At 32.2% G+C, this 15,138-nt stretch overlaps 2 protein-coding genes across 40 annotated transcripts in view; one reads left to right on the top strand and one right to left on the bottom strand.

Annotated features, from left to right (window-relative positions):
- LOC105146636 (uncharacterized) overlaps nucleotides 1-15,138 on the top strand; it is a 512,872-nt gene that overhangs the window by 46,747 nt on the left and 450,987 nt on the right. For 11 of the 39 annotated variants that reach the window (XM_087412815.1, XM_087412814.1, XM_087412813.1 and 8 more), the window contains exons 4-5: nucleotides 9,293-9,418; nucleotides 10,776-10,903. The exons of 11 other annotated variants lie outside the window; for them this stretch is intronic. In XM_087412815.1, coding sequence (XP_087268941.1) covers nucleotides 9,293-9,418; nucleotides 10,776-10,856 — 207 coding nt within the window. In that variant the 3' untranslated portion in view covers nucleotides 10,857-10,903. Of the gene's footprint in view, nucleotides 1-9,292; nucleotides 9,419-10,121; nucleotides 10,689-10,775; nucleotides 10,904-14,235; nucleotides 14,520-15,138 lie in introns of those variants that run through there. 17 more of the 39 variants (XM_087412823.1, XM_087412819.1, XM_087412822.1 and 14 more) reach the window with 5 other exon arrangements.
- The window catches only part of dpr1 (defective proboscis extension response 1), a 395,482-nt gene that overhangs the window by 236,694 nt on the left and 143,650 nt on the right, over nucleotides 1-15,138 (bottom strand). The gene's annotated exons all lie outside the window — the stretch shown is intronic.

Below are 15,138 nucleotides of genomic sequence, written 5' to 3'. Positions count from 1 at the left end.
ACGTTTTCACTTTTTTATCTGCTTTTTTAAAAGTATAAACTCTCTTTTCAAATCGTTTTATTAACATAAAAGTACGTGAGAATTTACGTTTGAATAAAATCTTGCTTTTGTTTCGTTAAATTTGGAAATGATGGGAGACGATAATTAGATTCAAGCTTCACGAGACTTTACGGGTTGGCAACCACTGGCGCGAACTATTATCAGATTTCCGATCGGTTCGTATAGAAAATAGACGCTTAGAGCCGGGCGGCATGGTGCGGTGAATGGGGTGTAAATAAGCGCGAGTACGTGGTGGATCATGCATATGCACCGCGTGGTGTGTCCTTCTCTTTGGCTGGTTCCACAGTTAACTTGGATCACGAGCGTAGCATGCCGATGCCGCCATCGGCCATGGCTCCCGAGGGCTCGGCCTGCAATTTAAATGGCCGCGACACGCAGCAAGTGTCTCCGGGGGTCGTTGGACAACAGCATCGGCTTACCCGCAGTCTGATCTCCGTCGGGTCCAGCGTCTGCCGAATATGTCACACAAACACGGCGAAGGAACCGCTTATTTCCCCTTGTAGGTAAATGCATACACGTTCTATCATAGCTTGAGCAGATATAGTACTGCAGTATTGTAGATGGACAAAGCTTCAATTTTGGAAGCTATTAAGATGTTTTAATGGAATAAACGATAGAATAAAATCAAATATACAGTGATTGAGTAATGAATAAATAAAAAAACATAATAATTTTGTCCGCTACGATACTGTTATGTGTTATTATGCATAATGCGATGACTTATAAATGAAAAGTTATTAGTATTTCGATAAGATTTCGATTGAGTTTTGATACTTTCTTTCTCACAGTGTATCTCTAATTTAAATAATTGATTGAAATAATTTAAAAAAAAAAGTTTATCTTATTATCCTCTTCTAAAATTAATAAAAATATCATGCATGCAAGTTTGTTGTTTGCATATAAAATATAGATACTGATATACATGTATAATAATCCTAAAGCCGTATATATTTAGGATTATTATAATCCATGTATATATATTACGATATTCACAAATGTATTTAGAGATAAGGTACAGCGCCAATTTAAGAATCGTAATTGGACGGATTTCAGAATAAGCTTAAGTTGATTAAATTGCTTAATAACGTTACTGAGGGTTTCCACTATTATACTATCAATTCTAGAGCAAGATTATCCTTAAAAGAGGAAGAAAATTGCAATTATTTTATATTATTATTTTATGTTACACATATTATTTCCATAAGAAAAAAACGGCTACAATTACCTGCACGACCAAAGTCGTCCATCGATACATCTTTTGATTATAAGAACTATAATACGATTGTGATAACTGTAAGACTGATATATCTTAATCGTTAGGATTTTTGATTATTAAGATATGTCTATCTTATGGTTATCACAATCAAATATGTTGATGGGCAAAAATTATTGTTTTTGGTAACTAAAGCGTTTTTCTCGTGGTTTAGGACAAAATTGTTTTGATTATATTCTGTACATAAAAATATTCACACGTCAATTTAATATACATATGTGTTTTATTATAATTTAAAATATTTTGAAATTTTTATATGTACTTATGCTATATTATAAAAATATTATTGAACGTATTGCATTAAAAAAATATTGTTATAATATTAAAAATTGATTCACAACAAAAATAACTGAATATATGCTCAATTTTTTCTTGTGGCATTAAGATGTTTATTCGATACGTAAATACAAGTAATGCTAATTTTATTTTCGAATGCAAATTTCAAATTTTTGAATTCAAGAAAAAGATCATTCGTAAATATGTACATGTAGAAAAGATACAGTTGAATATTTACGATTTTGAAAACTTTATCGTCATGGCAAAACGATATGTATCATCCACGTAGCTATGTCCGGGATTTAGGACAGAATTCCGCCATCTTACGAACGTCCCATCTTTCATACTTAATAGGATTCGAGAAAAATGTGGTGCTCACCGAAACGGGAAGTGCTTACGTATTAAATGGCGGAACATCGCGATATTTAAATCTTGCGGATTCAGCTCCGGATATTTCTGTTGATGTGTTCAAACGATATACGTAGCAAAAAAATAAAAATAAAAAATATAAAATTTGCTGAAATTTGAAATTTGACATATGTATGTAACAAATATAAGATAGATACACACATACATAAAACATTATATTATTTAATAATAATAATCGTATACATTATTTGATGTAATGTACTCTAAAATGTCAGGTTCAAACTTCAATTTAACGATGTGTAGTTAATTTCTATTTTATTCAGTATTCTACAATGACCCTTAAAGGTACTATAATAATTAAAACAGTTATAATTGTCAGAATTAGAGCGGCAGTTTCGGTGTCGAAATATCAACAGTGTCGAGAGCTTAATATTATAATTTCGCTAGTTTAGAATTTACTTAATGAATTAAAGTAAAAGAGTATAAATTGAGTAAGTCTTCATTTCGAGCTAATTTCAATGGCTTTTATTTTAAATGAACTTTAATGTAAGAGGCTTTGTTACCAGTTATTATTAAGTATTTCAAGCTGGAAGTTTAGCCAAGTCGATTAGTGATTTAATTACAAAACAAAAGTATATAGGTTATGCAAGGCAAACTGAGAAAAGCTTTCAAATTCAATTGCTTCGATTCCCGATAGCCTATTCTTTACCATCCTATTAATGTATGTCGCGTGAAACGACAAATGCTAATTTCATGCAAGCATGAGATGGGAGACAGGCGCTAATTAATTAGCGTTAAAGCTCGATTAAGCGATGATCATCTCATGTCATCCAATCACCATGAAATATCACGAGGGATTAACCGTTATAATTTACTAAGCCCAACGATATTCAGAATATCTTACGTTGATTACTTTGAAACTCTGTTACTGTCTGTCATACGTTTGAATTTACATATCACAGACCTAGGTAATTTTGAAGAGTAAAAAGAATCGACTCTAATGAATAGTCTTCGGTAACTAATCTAAACATAATTTTATTTTCTCTCAGTCAGATAGTTACTTTTACAGCTTTTTGTAAAAAAAAGAAGAAAGAGAATAATCCAATTAGGTTATCACTTGATTTTAAAGTATGCGCATACTATTTTTATTAGCTTTCATTAATTTTATTTTTAATTTATTTTTAACATTTCGCTAATATCCTTATCGTTTTTATGGAGGGTCATACGTACTGCCCGTCAACTTAACGACCTGAGCCGCGGTTCTTTGCTTGTAGGAGCTTAATTCACGAGGACCTCGTGAGAATTCTCGACTACGTACTATGCTTATATCTCATGACCCATTTCTTTTCGTGTTACCACGACAACATTAGACGCGCGATGGTAAATGCCCGGCGATGCCAACGAAAAATCTGGTCGACTGAGCACATGAATCATCACGAATTTTAATGCGACCGATTATTTATGGTAGAGAGCGGAATGGTTGCCCTTCGTGGTAGAAACATCTGTAGTTTCGTGGATTTTGCTGCCAAATGCAGGCATGTCCTCGCATTCGAGAGTACAAATGTTCGATTTTACCTTCTCCCTTCTTTGAATAAATAAATCCGTTTTCTTATTCCTGTTCGTCTTTAAAGGAAATAGAGATAAAATTGTTGTTATGTGGATATTAATCTCATTCGTCTTTTCTTATCATCCATTTGCGCATTTTGTTTTATGTTTTGTGTTATTAGAAAAGGTGTTATTAGAAAGCTTTCCTAGAAAACCAGAAATTTGTCACAGAGAAGTATGGTTTGATTGATTGTTTAAAACACTGAGCTCCGTAATATAAATACTATAATAAGTTAGGAGGTGGTCTCATTGAGTAGGAAGACTTCAATTCTTAAACAATAACACTCCGATAAAGATTTTACTGTTCTCTTAATTGACTATTGACCAATTGGCTAATGTTGTTCCCTATCATGTCCTACCATAATGTATTCTTTAAAACTTCTAGAGTGAACTCTTATTCTTAAAGATTGAAAATTGAGCCATGTTTTTTTATTGGCTTAATTTTTACAATTTAGAGTGAGATTTCTCCAAAAAGTTTAGAGAAGACAAGCATATGTATGTTTTCCTTTTCTTTGTTGGGCCGCAGAGTTTTATATAGTTTAGTAGATATAGAGAAAGCTCATTTCAATATACTATAGAGCTTCAACTAGTTTAAAGACTAAAGTATGATATGACTGATTAACATAGTAAATCATTAACATAGTGAAGAAATATCTATTATTATAAATAAAATATTTATTATTATGTGATTTAGACACCTGTATGAAATTGATTCTCTTACTATTGAAAAAATTAATTTTTTATAGCTCAATCGATTATTCATTGTTTGTACATTTCTGGTAAAAATGTATTAAAAAAAACAATTTTAAGAAGCTTAACTTCACATTAACCCTTTAACTACAAACAAACTAGATTTAAGGATGTATTAGATGTACAATCTCTGCAAAGAAAATTAAATTTGCAAGTATATTTAATATTTATACTTCAAATGAACTACATACATATGAAAGTTGTGAGAATAAGCTTATATTTTTATTTAATATTTTTGTAGTTTATTTATTTTTATTTGTTATTATTTTTATTGTCAAAAATGAAAATTTAAAAAATGATAAAATTTACATTTTTCTTTTGTAAATACTTTAAATACTTCAAAATAACTCCTGTAAAGTTTCATTGCGATTCATTGATTAGTTACAAAGATATAGAACAAATAAATATTTTTTGTTTATTTACTGGATAACTAGTTCATGCATCGCAATGTAACTCTACGTAAATAATTTTGAATATATAATGTACTTATATTAAAAAATTGAGATTTTTATCATTTATTTTATATAATACATTTACATATAATATAATTTCAAATATTTTTATTAAAACAGATTGAAAAAATATTACTGTTTATTAAAACAGCTTATGATCCAGTAAACCATTATCAAATTTGTCATATTATTTTTAAACGTGATTTAGAATAATCTGTAATTTTTTCATAATTTTATTATTTTGAAAATATATAAAATATTCTTAATTAGTCTCAATTCACAGGTTTCCATTTGCATATTCCGAAACAAGTCGATTTTTAATTTGCACACTTTCAGTTAAAAAGTTATTAACAAATAAATTTTGGAGAGTTAACTTTACGCTGCAAAAGATACATGATCGTCTCATAAAAAAGAATAAGTTTGAAATAACACCAATTGATAGATTTTCGTTTGCACACAATTTAGTTAAAAAGTTATTAACAATTAAAGTTCCGAGGACGACTCAGGTAGATAGATTCAAATGATATTAAGTATATCTACGATTTGATTGAACCTATCTATCTGAGTCGACCGTCCACGAAACTTTAACTGTTAATCTCTTTTTAACTAAAAATATGCAAATGAAAAATAGATTTGTTTCGGATGTGTAAACGAAAATCTATTAATTAGAGTTATTTCAATCCCGTTTCTTTAGAATTCGAGCTGAGAACATACTTTTTGCAACGTGAAATTAGCCTCCCAACATTTATTTGTCTATAACTGTTAAATTAAATATGCAAACAAACAATTTGTTTTGAAATGTACAAACAAAAATTTATCGATTAAAACTAGTTAAATCTAATTTGCTTATGGTTGGGGCTTAGCATGAAATTAGCATCTCCTAAAATTGTTTTTCAATAACCTTTTTAATAACTTTTTTACCAGAAATGTGCAAATGAAAATTCGAAATATGCATACATGTGTAAACAATGACCAATCGAATGGTAGCGGTGATTAATTTAAACCTAAATGACAAATAATTTAAGACTAAATGACGAATATCTGTTTTTTGGGACTGCTATATGAAAAACTTTCTATCCATAATTATTAACTAAAAGATGAAGCTACGTTACAATATTACAATACATGTTAAAAAGCGCCAGTAGGTTCGCGGCGAATAGGTAGATTGTTTAAAATGTTTCGTTATCGGAAGTTGGTTGAAATTTTTCGGAGCGATGCCAGCAACTTTTCTAGCGGTCGCTCGCGAATTATTTCTCGTTTAATATCGCTCCTTATATCGCACTCGACGCTGCCGGAGTATTTCGAATTCTGCTGCATACCGTGCATTGTTCGCCGGAACAATCGCAAAACTGATGTCATAACGCAGCAGCTATACTCCGCGGCGAATCGCACTGCGAAAGAAGAGCTGCATAAATTTCATTGGACGATAACTGTTTCGCCGGATATACGTGGGCTAATCATCGTCCATGTACATCATGCTGCCAAAGAGAAAAGTTTATGACATCGATGAGCCACAGGGCAAAATCGTGTAAAAGAGAATTGTTTCATTCACTGTTGTGCGCTGCATCGCTTTTTGTTACCACATCGCACATTTCTGTCCGTTGAGAAATTTTTTGTTACTTTAAACTTATACAAGATGCTTTAATCTTTTAACAATATATGAATTAGTTTGATATTCATCAATAAGATTTATTACAGACATTTAATATTTTTGTTTATCTGAAATTGAAGCTAATCAGAATTGTCACAAAATTAGAAATCAGGAAATAAGAAAAATATAAGGAAAATTGAAAATGGTTAATGAAATAATGAAAAAATCAGGGAATTTATAAAATTTTCTGGAAAATTGAAATTCTTTGATTTAAAAAGGTTTGATATGCCATATGTAGGTATTTCATACCTACGTAGTTTTGGAATATTACCAATTAACTTAACAATTAAGTGCAAGCAGTGTCAACAACATTTGTAATAATTTATAACATTGCTGTGTTAAATTACTCTCTGAACTAAATATTTGACATCAACACAAAGATGAAAATTAGAGTTGCTAGAAATGAGCTGTAACTAGTGTACTAAATATGTAATTAAAAAATTCATTTTACATATATTAAAATTAATGTTTGGTGTTTGGTCATATAATAAAAGAACGTTCTTTTGTCCGGTGCTGACAGCGGAGTAATTTTGTTTCTTTATGGTCTATTCACTTTATGTGAAGTGTCGAAGGATATTAAAGACTTTTATGCATGGAAAATACAGTGGTGATTCTTAACTTTTTTTAAAGCCAGGTGACAGCACCATAGAATTAGTTTTAGGACTATTTCTGCAGCCATAAAAAAGTGGTGATGCAAATTTGAATCTGAGTGTCAACAAGTGATAAAAAATTTAATGTTTTTAATTATCAAAATATTTAACGGTTTTCAAATCAACACGAAAAATACAAAATATTAAAAATAAATATAATAGAGAGTCAAAGTTAGATGTGTTTCGAATAATATAATATTCTTATTAGTATCGCTTATTAATATTGATTATTAGTATCTCTGATTATTTGTGTTTTCCGAACGTTTCGATGCATTTGAGATAAATTAAATTCATAAATCAAGAATATTATATTTTTCGAAACATCTAACTTTGATCGATACTAGACGCTCTTTACTATATTTATGTTGTCACATTAATTCGGTCAGATTTTATTTTTTTAAATAAATATTATTGAAAGTATCAGAGAAAATGATGAAATTTTGTCCGGAAATCAGGGAAACATTATAAAATTGTAGGATGAATTTGTGATAACCATATCAGACAAATGAAATAATTAGAGACTATCATACGTTAAATATTCAGTCGCGTATAGTCATTTCCTTTATTTAACAGGGAGATCTCGTACATGCGAGTCTAATATCACCTTAACGAGACTTTAACGCATAAACTTGTCTTTGAAATCACTATATCGTGCAATAGTAGTACAGTTCAGGTTTACTGACTTCCGTATCTTGTTCGGACTAATTTGCACGCTGCTGCATACAGTGCATACATCGTAGACATAGGATGCGTAGGAAGCGAAGAGCAATGTCATGATAGTTGCCGGTGCTGTTTATAATAACGAGATTACTCGGCGAACAGCGGTCGTTTAACACGGCTGACAAAGCGAAATGTCGTGACTCTATCGTCGAATGAAGTATATTCCGGCTTGGCACCGAAATCGACCTCACGTAGTCGCATAATTCACGCGTTGGCTGCGAGATGGGGAATCGTGCTAAGAAGGGACGAGGGATGAGATTTTATAAGAGAGGAACTTCTCTTTTGCTTCTCTTTTGCCCTTTCCCTTTCTCATTTATGGCCCAGTGCCGTAGACGGTAGAAAGGCATAAATGAGTGAATAGTTCGAGGAACGTGTTCCGGCGATTAAGGACACACAACTCGTGCTTGAAGAACTACGTGAAAACGCAGTAGAAACGTGCGAAATGAGAGCGACTCGCTGCAAATTTCCCGCGCGCGAGTATTTACCTTCATAATTCTCGAACTTACGGATATTCTTTCTAATCCAAATGTTACTTTGAAGTCATAGGCGTTCGATCCGGAACGGCAGAGATTAATGAGGAGAATCGGATCTAACTTATTTTTCTTGCATTCTCGATGGAATGAATTTCGATGATTCGTGTTCGTTCACAAGCGAACACGAATGAATAGATTTAACACTTCCGGATATTTACGGAATGTAATTTATAATGTGCTTGTATAATTTTACATTTACAAATACATTCGTACGAAAGAACATTACAACACGGATGCAATATATGAGATACAACATATTAATGAATTGCTAAACAATTGCATCTTTATTAGAAAAGAATGTTTATAGAAATTATTAATTTTATATATTGATATATTTGATATATTTGAACTATTTTATAAAGATTATATTGAAATTTAAATGTAGATTCTGTAACAACTAGAGACTAGTGATTTTTTTTTCTAAATATAGATTTTAAGGTTAAGCGTCTAGCGTCGGTTTTGAGTTATATATCTTTTACGTTTGCGCTTGGAAAGAGCCGAGAGAATATGTTCGAGTGCTCAAACTGTTCAGCGAAAGCATCAACGAAGTCACTTAGTTTCTATCCTTTACAATTCCATCTCAGATTGCTGTCTAGATTAAATTCATTTCACACATAAATACACTAAAAAAAAAACTAAATAAATACTAAATTTTTATTTTAAAACCATTAATTTAATTTAATTTAATTATCATTTTTTATTGATTAAATAAATTTATTTATTTATTTACCGTAAATAAATGTTTAATACTATTCAAAGAAATATGTATTAAGATTTAGTAAATTTTTTCAGTGTAAAATTCCGTTTTTTACGAAGAAGTACGTAATTGTCGTTACATAATTATTTCTTTACCATTATTCTTTAATAAAATTACGTATTATATTCTCGTGTTAGAGTAGTACATTACCATACATTACAATATTGCAATAGGATATACAGCGTATCTTTTCCAGGTGCAAAGGCACGCTGGCTTACGTGCACTTGTCCTGCCTGGAACGATGGCTGAATCAGTCGTGCCGAACGTACTGCGAATTGTGCCGGTACTACTTCAATGCCGTGGAGACGCCTCGTTATCGATGGTGAGCATTACATTTACCGGATTAGCACGGAGAGGGTACTTTCAAGCTGGATGTAATTCAAGCATCCGAAATGCACTTCGATCTCTCACACACCGGCATGTTTCCTTATTTCGTTTTCCGTTACCGTGCCCATTATTCTCTTTTTTCGCAATGAATTAATCTCGGTCATATTTCTTTCTTTTTTCTTCTATGCAATTTGTTTTCTCACTATGAGTCGATCAGGTTGCAGTTTGGAGTTTACTCGAACATCAAAAATGATGTATCGAGTAAACTGCTCTAGAAATCGACGATAAACTGCGACGTTCTACATTCTGATTTATGCGTCAAAATAAAGTGTGCTGCGTCATTTTAAATTTGCAATTCGGTTGTTGGAATTGCGGAATAATAAATTAATTTGTTTTTTTTTTCATAAGAAAATTTATATTACTTCAAATAATATTAGTTTTACCCGTGTGTATATAATATACTTTATTGCTATGTTTATTTTTATCCGTATTTTTGTAATTTGAAGCAGTGTGTTTTTTATATTTATTTAAATGTTAAATCAAATTATATTTTACAATTCTAACATCGCATTGTGTTTATCGATAAGCATTTTGTTCTGTGTATGAGCGCATGATCCTCTGAGGATGAATTTTTTGAGCTTTTATCTTAATAGCCGTACTCGGCCGCGCGTAGTTATCATTTTTATGGATACCTGCAGGCCCGAGTCTCTGAGAATATGGATTAGCCATCCGCGAAATCGTAGAAACATAGAATCAGACCTGCTCATCTTAACATTACTCACCATTGTTACGGTGGGATTAGCCGCGGTGTGCTTTTTGGGTGAGTAATTTGATAAATTGAAAGTTTGACAAATTTTATAAAATATGATTATTTTTTCGTTAATTTACTAAATCCTTTTTTTTTTTTACAAAACGTATTCAAAAAAGTTGATTATTATTTGATATAACGCTAAATATTTATATTATTTAATGTTATAAATAATATTTTGTATTTATATATTTATATCATTTAATAATAAATAAAATTAATATTAAAATATCAAGCTTGCTGAAAATATTTCCGTGCTTTCGAATATTACTTACAGTATATTTTAATATTTAGTCATTACTCGAAATTATATAAAAATTGTATAATATAAGTATTTGTATATTTGATATATATTTCCTGCATTTCAAGCTTCTTTTAGAAGAATAGTTATAAGGAAAATCACGTTGTTACAAAATAATGTGATATGCGAAAAAGAATTCAAATCATGTTGACAAAGTCTCAGTTCTGATAAGCGTATACTTTTGTAAAACTATCGTTGTATCAAACTGAGTTATTATACTTGCTATTTGTTGTAACTTTGTAGGTATGCGATACTTTATCATTGAGGGAAACAAGATTGGAATTTCCAAACCCTGGACGCGAGGGGCGATATGGTTCTTTTTGACTGTCGTGATATTAGGCTATGTCACCACAGTTTACCTGCTCTGCAGGGTAATTATGCTTCTGATTTATTTTTTTAAGCTATCAATTCAATATTGTTTAACACTAAGAAGATTGCATTTAATGAGAATTATCGCGATAGAAAACAGGGCTTAACGTGCGCGCGCGCGCGTTATTGATTTCTTTGAATTAAACTACAATCGGGACAAATGCTTTCATTTTATACCTATCTCTTCCATTGTTTAATATTCAATAGAAATGGGACGCAGTATGTGCAATCAAACTGAATGCATTAATTGGCTTAAAAGATGCATTAAATAACTTACATAATACCCAAATAATTTATTAAGTATTTAATTAATTAATTATGCAATATTATGAAGATATGAATATAGTATTACGTCCCATATTGATATTTTTTAGCTGAATGCATTGGAAATGTTTCAATTATATTCGCATGAATATCTTATTAAATTTACATGGATTAGTTCATCAAAAGCTAAATGTACGGAATTATCGGTTTACGTAATACACAACGATGGGCATACATGAAACATAGTAAATCGAATCAATATTACCGTTATTGTAGGATATTGTATATTCGCGAAATGAAATTAATATTTGAATCGAAATGTATTTAACGCATCGTACATTTCTTCAGGGAACCGAATGTGTCTTTACAATTAGGTATCAGAAAATGAAGTTTAGTTTTAGTAAAAAAATAAACACGCTAAAGCATTGCCTATGTTTATTTCAATGAATATAAACTGTGTCATTCACAATTAATACGAATTAAATCAATTTATTCATTTTAATATAATCGATTACAACATACACAACTTTTTTAACATGATAAACGCATAAAAATAAAATTATGTTTATTCAATATTTATATTTGTTTGAAATATTTGTCATGTTTTATTATTTAGTAAATTTTTATTTTGCAATATTAATATAACAAATATAGCTTAAAGTCAAAGTATTTTAAAATAACAGCAGTATAATTTTTTTTTCATTATATCGAGAAATATTATTTTATCAAAGCCTTTGTTAATTCCAAAGTGAACAACGCTTTTACCAAACATTCTTTTTAGAAATCACGAGACGTGTAAGTTTTCATACTTTGGACACATAGATCAATATATATCATAATATCCATAACTTAATACCTATTGACGCTTCGAGTTCGAAACAATAGCCATTTTTCTTAGTTTAAAGCGTATTACGTTCGGCTGAAAGGTTACACGGTAAGCTAGGAATGCCTAGCGTATAAGATGTGAGTTATTTACTGCAAAATATCTTTCAAAGAATATACGTATCTGGCTGAGATATATATGTAACGTAGGAAACATAGAATCGTGGTATTTTGACTAGTAACGTACGGGATAACTTGCATCAGTATGCATCCTCTGGGTCATCGACTTTATGTCGCATCCAGCGCGACTTTGTCGTGCCGCGGTTTACGTTTATGTACCGCGATCTCGTCGGGCCAGATAGCGACGTTTGCCCCAGGCGAACGCATTAAGGCGCGGCCTGGGTAAGGGTGAACCAGGTGAGCGGTATCCCGATGCTCGAATGCGCGGATATAATATGAGGGAGCGACCCGGAACAAACGTGTCAGAACGCATTTTGTGCCGGAAGGGCGCGAAAGACACATGATGCTCTGATATGAAAAGAATATACGAGTATGGTGGGCGCACTGAGCGGAAACACGGCTAATAGAGTAGGTCTCTTAATCTAAAAATACTACGCGTCCCTCAGAAAAAAATCATATCGCGCGTTTTCGTCTTTACAATTCTTAATTTATAATATTTAATTTATAATATTTTAAAGGCGCAATTTATAAATTTTTGTTAATGTGTTTCTTTGGATAATTGAAAAATTATGATTTGACTTGTAGATTTTTTTTTATCTATAAGTATTTATTTTTGTTATTGGTTTATCATATGATTTAATTTTTGTTTAAATTATCCTTTCTTGAAAAAGATTATAATCTTTATAGTGTCGGTGTGAAACTATTATAGAATTCCATTAATGACTGTTATGACGAGTATTTACGGTGATTGTTTATACGTTCTAAAATAATTGCTAATGCTCGTTAATTTTCCGTATATAGTTAATTACCATAAAGCTTATCAGCAAATGTTGCGTTTGATTACGTTGCCCCAAAGCTGTTACTAAATTAATTATTATTGGCATCATCTCAAACATGAATATGGAGATCGTTAAGTTTTCGTATGCAAATATGGGAAATTGAATGAGATTATCATATCAATATTCTGGTATATCTAGTGAAAATTCCAATTAATTAACATAAAAATTAAAAATTTAACAATTATATTAAAAAAATTTAAATTAAACATTTAAATCAATGATTCTTGTAGAAAAAAAAAATTAAAACAAAAATTAAGAAACAGTTGCTTATTAACTTATTTATTAATATAATATTAATGCACATTTTTGGCCTCGTTTTTAGTTTAATCAATTCACCGAAAAGACTTTTAACTTAAATCAAATTTAATTTAATAACGATTTTCTATAGCATCGCAAAGGAGTGATTTTAATTAAAAATTCTATTACTGTTACATAATTTATTATTTATGGTTTATTCATGGAAACATATTTATACATATATCACTATATCTTACGCCAGTATAGCAAAGAATATATGCGGTAATCTAGTCACGTAGTATACGTATATTCCTGGTACGGTACAGATCAATGTCGTCGATAAATCGAAAGATTTATCAGCCACTAGAATCTATAATACATTATTCCGCTTGGAACAAAGTGCGCTTTCGATCCAGGGAAGAATTATTCATGCCGCTTAACGTCTCTGCTGTATTATTGAAACCAGAGACTGTACTAAATGAGGATGGGCGAACGAAATGATTTGTTTGGTGCGCGATATTTCGCTCGGTTATCCGAAAGCGGTCTAACGAATCGTGCGTCACCGAATGCTCTCGTTAATCCCCACAAAAGATCCCAGTAACCACTTCGAAGCGTACTTTGAGTGCACTCGCCGTACGAAGGATAGAGGATGGTGAGGTTTTAAATAAAACCGTCGGTCGCGTCGCGCTGTAAATCGCTGCAGTTGAATCGAAATCGTCGGACGTCGTGTTTAATTAAGAATAATCGTGAATACGCGCCACTTTCCGAATCGCGTCTCTCCCATTTCGATTGTACCTCACTCTCTTTTGCCCTGCCTCTTTTTCACATCGGAGGGCACTCGAGGCGCGTCACTCGAGCCTGATTTATCGAGTGGACTGCCCTTTGCCCCTGACAACTGAAACTGCCGGGATAATTTAAATCAGCGGGGAAAAGGAGCAGCCGTGACCCCGGCGATTCTTTTCACTCGCTCACATTTGTCTCTCCTTCTTCAGGACCAGGTGTCGCCGTGGTACAGGTGGTGGAAGAGCACCGTCAATGTCAGACTTGTCGTGGATCCTCAATTGCTTCGCCGTCGACCCTCGGATGAGTCCTCTCAGGATCGCGAGAGTCACGATGAGTCGAGGGAGACGGCGATGTCTGTGGTCGATACGTCATAAAGAGAATGTATGCCGATAAAAAGTGAAAGCAAGCCTGGCAGACATATAAAAATATAACTGTAAAAGTCCCAAGATATAAGTCACGAATGAAATAAACACGAATATTACTTGCGCAACAAGATGTTATCGTAAACTGCGACTTATATATCACGCGTTATTATTCAAGCTTTTAGATATTCGTCGTTACTGTATAACTATTCTGTACAGCGAGAAATTTAATCCCGATTTCTAAAATCGCGTTGACCTGCTTTTCATCACGCGAATTTACGTAATTCTCTGAAACCTTTCGACGTTCGATGGAATTCGATCTTCCTGACGTGAAGAAAAAAAAAAAGAAAACTCACGTGATTCGTGCGACGTGTCGACGAATGCAGTCGCGGTGAATTGTTTTCCGTTTCTTTCGTTGCTGATTTCTCGTGTACCTCGCGTACGTTGTCCTTCTTAAAAAAGAACTTTTCGCGTTTCCCATGGCATGCCGTGCGCGAGATTTAATCGCGCAAATGAGATCTGAACGCGCGCGCACCAGGTACATTAAACAAAAATACCCTGCGAATTTAAACGCGTGTTTTCTGCCAAGAAAAATTTAGCTAGCCGGCCAAGAGTTCGCGGTGAACAAACGGAAGTACTGCTGATCTAGCAATTAACTCATCTGGCACGATGCCAACTATTTATATTACAGCGTTATCGTATATTCTATTCGTTGTTCCCTCATCTGTTACTGCTAGTATTTCTCTCCTT

The sequence above is a fragment of the Acromyrmex echinatior genome, chromosome 13, assembly GCF_024713525.1.
Source record: "Acromyrmex echinatior isolate Ae372 chromosome 13, ASM2471352v2, whole genome shotgun sequence".
NCBI classification, from domain to species: Eukaryota; Metazoa; Arthropoda; class Insecta; order Hymenoptera; family Formicidae; genus Acromyrmex; species Acromyrmex echinatior.
The sequence above is the reverse complement of the archived record's forward strand: the minus strand, read 5'-3'. Positions and strand labels throughout refer to the sequence as shown.